The sequence below is a fragment of the Macaca thibetana genome, chromosome 1, assembly GCF_024542745.1.
Source record: "Macaca thibetana thibetana isolate TM-01 chromosome 1, ASM2454274v1, whole genome shotgun sequence".
Classification (NCBI taxonomy): Eukaryota; Metazoa; Chordata; class Mammalia; order Primates; family Cercopithecidae; genus Macaca; species Macaca thibetana.
Window position 1 is genome coordinate 219,589,865 of NC_065578.1, and position 6,208 is coordinate 219,596,072.

At 36.6% G+C, this 6,208-nt stretch overlaps 1 protein-coding gene across 1 annotated transcript; it reads left to right on the forward strand.

Annotated features, from left to right (window-relative positions):
* The first annotated feature begins 670 nt into the window (after positions 1 to 670).
* On the forward strand, positions 671 to 1,883 carry LOC126943501 (olfactory receptor 2L5-like). Its single transcript, XM_050772335.1, has one exon. The coding sequence runs from the start codon at positions 811 to 813 to the stop codon at positions 1,747 to 1,749; it is 939 nt and encodes a 312-aa protein (XP_050628292.1). The 5' UTR covers positions 671 to 810; the 3' UTR covers positions 1,750 to 1,883.
* Positions 1,884 to 6,208: the final 4,325 nt, after the last annotated feature.

Here is a 6,208-nt window from a genome sequence, read left to right on the forward strand (position 1 = left end):
ATTATCTTGATGACATCTGAGTTTGTGTTGGGCAGCAAACATTCATATCCTGTTGAAGTTGTAAGAGAAATTTTTTTCCTATGAATATATATATTTATTATTAAAAATTGTGGTTATAAATATTTGTCTCATAAAATATAATTTCTGGGTAAGAAAATAAGATTTTTTTCTAAATAGGAAAGATTAATTCATCATTTACGAGTTGTAAAATTGTATAAATAATTCATAGTCTGACTAAACTAAGGATTTTTTAAAACCATTGGCTTACTCTTCTATAACTAGTCCCCCTTATCCACTGCTTCGCTTTTCATGGTTTCTCCTGCAATCAACTGTCATCTGAGATTGCATGGAAAATTCTACAAATGAGCACTTCATAAATTTTAAATTTGTTTTCAGTCATAGCCCAATGTTGCATCACTGTGCCTACATTGTTCCCTTCACTTTGTCTCATCATGTAGACATTTTATCTTCCCCGAAGCATTTTATCATCAGAAGAAAAGTGAACACTGTTCAATAAGATGTTTTGAGAGAAAGAAAAACTGCATCCACATAACTTTAATTACAGCATATAATTATAATTTTTCTATTTTATTTTTTGTTATTTTTGTTAATCGAGTCCTTGCCTAATTTATAAATTAAACCTTATAATATGCATTTATTGATACAAAAATAGTGTCTATAGGGTTCAGTGTAAACCCCAACTTCAGGCATCCACTGGAGGGCTTGAAATGCATCCCCGCAGATAAGGGGGAGCTACTGTACTTCACTAACCCTTGTGTCTCCCTTCAGGAAGGATCGTATGAATGCTCCATGGAAAATTACAATCAAACATCAACTGATTTCATCTTGTTAGGATTGTCCCCACCACCAAAAATTGGCCATTTCATCTTCATTCTCATTGATTTCGTTTTCCTAATGGCTTTAATTGGAAACCTATCCATGATTCTTCTCATCTTCTTGGACATCCATCTCCACACACCCATGTATTTCCTACTTAGTCAGCTCTCCCTCATTGACCTAAATTACATCTCCACCATTGTTCCAAAGATGGTTTATGATTTTCTGTATGGAAACAAATCTATCTCCTTCATTGGGTGTGGGATTCAGAGTTTCTTCTTCTTAACTTTAGCAGGTGCAGAAGCGCTGCTCCTGACATCAATGGCCTACGATCGTTATGTGGCTATTTGTTTTCCTCTCCACTATCCTGCCCGTATGAGCAAAAGAGTGTGTGTGCTGATGATAACAGGATCTTGGATGATAGGCTCCGTCAACTCTTGTGCTCACACGGTATATGCACTCCGTATCCCATATTGCAAGTCCAGAGCCATCAATCATTTTTTCTGTGATGTTCCAGCTATGTTGACCCTAGCCTGCACGGATACCTGGGTCTATGAGTGCACAGTGTTTTTGAGCACTACCATCTTTCTTGTGTTTCCCTTCATTTGTATTGCGTGTTCCTATGGCTGGATTCTCCTTGCTGTCTACCGCATGCACTCTGCAGAAGGGAGGAGGAAGGCCTATTCGACCTGCAGCACCCACCTCACTGTAGTGACTTTCTACTATGCACCCTTTGCTTATACCTATCTACGTCCAAGATCCCTGCGATCTCCAACAGAGGACAAGGTTCTGGCTGTCTTCTACACCATCCTCACCCCAATGCTCAACCCCATCATCTACAGCCTGAGAAACAAGGAGGTGATGGGGGCCCTAACACGAGTGATTCAGAAAATCTTTTCTGTGAAAACGTAGACATGCTTTCTGCCTTAGAGTCAAAGCTCTAGGTTCATATCAACTCAGCAGTGTACAGGAGTTAAGGAAAATATTATTACATGCCCATTGTGTCAAATGGAAATTAATCTAAAATATTTGTATTTTAATTTAGTCTTGACATTTCAATTGCATATTCTAAGACATCTATTTTGGTCTTGTATTTGTTTCTTTTTATCAAAAGATAGATCATATATTCATTTTTTTCCTAAAGTAATGATTTATTAAATGTTTACCTCAGGATAAATAATTATGTCTGGGGAGCAGTCTACTTGGCTTTAGATAAACAAGAGTTTCCCTATAAGAGGTTCTATACGGTTACCTTCTATAGAACCTCTTAGACTGTAGCTGACTTAGACTCAGTTGGGTGTCAAGTAGGTTATTGAAAACACTCCCAGTCATATCACAACACACTCTACGTTTCCCTCCTGAGTAGCCACTGGTATTCTCATGCAAGACATTCTCTGCTGTACAATTTTATTTCTACTTACTCTTCTCATAAATCAATGGGTCTATTTAGCATGAGTTGGGATCATCTCCTCTGCTCCACTATTTTTATACATGTTTAGGCATGTGCCTGAAAGGATCAACGTTATTTTCATAAAAGTTATCTGCTTAGGTCCTTTCTCTGAGTGAAAGGTCATGGCTCTCCAGAAGAGAGAAATTCTTTAATCTCTGAGGAGAGGAGGCAAGAAGGAAGGTCGAAGGAGCAAGTAAGAAAAGCCCCGAATTATCCAAGTGACAGCAGTGGTGAATGACTGACATGCAGTTGGTCCTTGAACAACACAGATTTGAACTGTGCAGGTCCACTTACATGTGGCTTTTTTTCCTGCCTCTGCCACTCCTGAGACAGCAAGACCAACCTCTCTTCTTCTTCCTCCTACTCAGCCTACTCAATATAAGGACAACATGGATGAAGATCTTTATGACAAACCACATTCACAAAATAAATAGTAAATATATTTTCTCTTTCTGATGATTTTCTTAATAAGATTTTCCTTTTCTAGCTTACTCTACTGTAAGAATACAGTATATAATACATGTAAGATACCAAGTGTGAGTTAATTAAGTATTTATGTTATTTTTTAAGGCTTCCTGTCAACAGTAGGCTATCATTAGTTATGTTACGGGGGGAGTTTGAAGTTATATGCAGATATGTTTTATTTCAACTTCTATTTTAGGTATGAGAATACATGTGGATATTTTTACATGGGAATATTACATGTTGCTTAGAGTGTGGATCCTGTCACCTGGTAGTGAACATAGTACCCAATTAGTAGTTTTTAATCCCATCCCCTCCCTCTAGCAGTGCACAGTGTCTATTGTCACCATATTTATGTCCATGTGTGGGCCAATGCTAAGTTCCCACTTACAAGTGAGAACATTCTGTATTTGGTTTGCTCTTCCTCAGTCAATTTGCTTAGGATTATGGCCCCTAGCTCTATCCATGTTGCTTGCAAACAGTGTGCTCTTATTGTTTTTTATAGTTGTGTAGTGTTTCATGGTATATGTGTAGCATATTTTCTTATTCCAATTCACTATTGATGGGCACCTCGGTTGATTGTAGGTTTTTGCTGTTGTGAATAGTGCAGCAATGAGCATATGAATGCATGTGTCTTTTTGGTAGAATGATTTTGTGTGTGTGTGTGTGCGTGTGTGTTTGTATACAGAGCACTGGAATTTCTGGGTCAAATGATATGTATTTTAAGAACTCTGCAGACTACTTTCCATAGTGACTGGGCTAATTTACATTCCCAACAGCGTATAAGAATTCCCTTTTCTCTCCAGCTTCACCAGCATCTGGTGTTTTTTAAATTATAGCCATAGTTACTGGTATAAAATGGTCTCTCATTGTGGCTCTGGTTCGCATTTCTCTGATGATTGGTGATGCTGAGTACTGTTTCTTGTTTGTTGGCCACTTGTATGCCTTCACAGATGTGTCTTTTCATTGTTCATGTACTTTCTGCATTTTTTAATGGGGTTAATTTTATGCTTGTTGATTTATTTAACTTCCCTACAGATTGTGGACATTTAATCTTTGTCAGATGCATGCTGTGCAAATATTATTTCCTATTTTGTAGGTTGGTTGTTTCCTCATTGAGAATTTTTTTTTTCTGTGCAGAAGCTCTTTCATTTAATTAGGTGTCTCTTGTCAATTTTGTTTTGTTGCTATTGTTACTCCTCAGGTAGAGGAATAAGTGTATAGGTTCTCTCATGGATATTGAAATGTTTGCTCTCTGAGGCATGTCAAAAGAGAGTTCATATATATGAAGAATGGTAAATGGAATCTAGACTTCCTGCTGAACCAGGAGTACCATGCCTCTCATTTATTTATTTACATCATCATTGTAAGGGAGATATGGAATATGTAAGAAGTTTGTTGTATGCATGATACTTAGAGAAACAGATATGGGAGGTGAAAGTAGATATGATTTGGTCTTGATTCCTCAGTTAAGCCAACAAATTCCTGTGATGCTATTTGGACAGACACTGAATGACTGAATGGAGAGAGACAAAGAGATGAGAGAGAGAGAGAGAGAGAGAGAGAGACGAACTTGTCATGAAAGAGTTTGTAAAACCAATGGACATGCATTGGTGCCTATAGGACCTAGTGATGGAGTGTGACTCAGACCTGTGTGGAAGGGCTGTCTCTTCATTCCATTGATGAACACAATGTGTGGCAGGGATGCAGCAATGTCTCTTGTTCTCTTTGGCATCCTAAAGGTCTTGTATGTTTCAGATTTTGTGGCATGGAGCTTTCCTAGGGAGAATCCCAACCACAGTTGATTCCCATTTGGTCTCAGAAGCTGGGACAAATCAGGAATGATTGTTACTGTGACTGTAGCCTCCCAGTACAAGTCTTGGTTTCTCTTCTTTCTGTCCTTCAATCCAGACTGGCTTTCAGAAACACACACAGAAATACTACATGATCTCACTTATATTTTGGGTCTGAAAATTAGTGGAATAGATAGAAACAGAGAGGAAAATGGTGGTTACTAGCAGTGGGGAGGGAGAGAAAGAGTTTAGGTCAAATGGTACAAACTTGAAGTTATGCAGGATGAGTAAGTCTAGATAGCTAATGAAGACTATGGTTAATACTATTGTATTATATATTGAAATTTTGCTAAGACAGTGGGTTTTAAGTGTTCTTCGTATAAAAATCATAACTGGAACATGCTGTATAAGTTGAGTTTGGTAATCATTTCAATATGTATATGGATGTCAAACACCATGTTGTATATCTTTAATAAAATAAAACATTGTCTGGTACATCTTTAATAAAATCAACAATCATTCAGACTGGCTTGAATTGTTCCTGGAATTATCTAATTAAAATATATTTTGATGATGTCACTTTCCTTAGTATGGTATGTGATTCCATTGGCTAATTCCCTTCTACATCTGACTCTACCTGGAACTTTATGTTCTCTTCATGCTAAATTGAACGCAGTTCTCTGAACAAGTTTTGAAAAGCCAGTCCTCGTGACATTAGGTCCAATAGCTTGTATCTTTAATGCATTGTTCTCTATTCTCATCAAGTTCTTTCACTGCATGAATCCCCAACACTCCCTTTTCTCAGTGTAAACATCAGGTATCATCTACACAAGGAAGCATGCTGAATGTGCTTGTTCAACATTATCTTTCTATTACACTCTCATACATCCCACTATTTCTAATAATAACGTGTGTCATCGAGATGTATTGCAACAAGCTCTTTTCTGTATGGCTCCACAGACTATTATCTGTTACCATCAGTGGCTTGCTCTTTTCCTCTTCACATGCCCAGATGTTACACTTGAGCACCTGTTCTACATTCAACCTATTCATAGCTCAAAGCATGTTTACTTATTCTCAGCCCATTGAATTTAAAACTGTATATTTACTTTCAGGAAAATGTCATTTCCAAGAATGTACACCAACTACCCTGTCTGGATTGCTATACAGCATATACGTGCATTAATATATCAAATTGGCTGGTCCGAGTGCAGTGGTGTTTACAACTAATTGATCACAACCAGTTACCGGTTTCTTCGTTCCTTCTGCACTCCCACTGCTTCATCTGACTAGCCTATACATATCAAAATATATATCACAACAAATATAAATAAAAATATATATCAAAATGTGTCAAATAATTTATCTATTAAATACATGTGGAAAAACTCAAATACTTTTAACATTCAAAAAAATTAAAATGAATGAATACCTTTTTTCCCATATAGGTGGTATAATTTATTCATTTAGTAGAAACAAGAAATTTGAGAACATTTAAAGCATTCGACTGAATAAAAATTTATTCAATTACTAAATATTTTCTAAATATTAATAAAACAAAGAGAGTAGTTATATCATTTTATCATCTGATTTAATAGGAGAAAATCACTTTATAATTTAATGAGCATTTCCAAATGAAACGAAACAATTTGAACATGTATAATAC

Excerpts from the sequence above, each read along its gene's own strand:
- LOC126943501 (XM_050772335.1), top strand. The coding sequence starts at position 811 with ATGGAAAATTACAATCAAACATCAACTGATTTCATCTTGTTAGGATTG.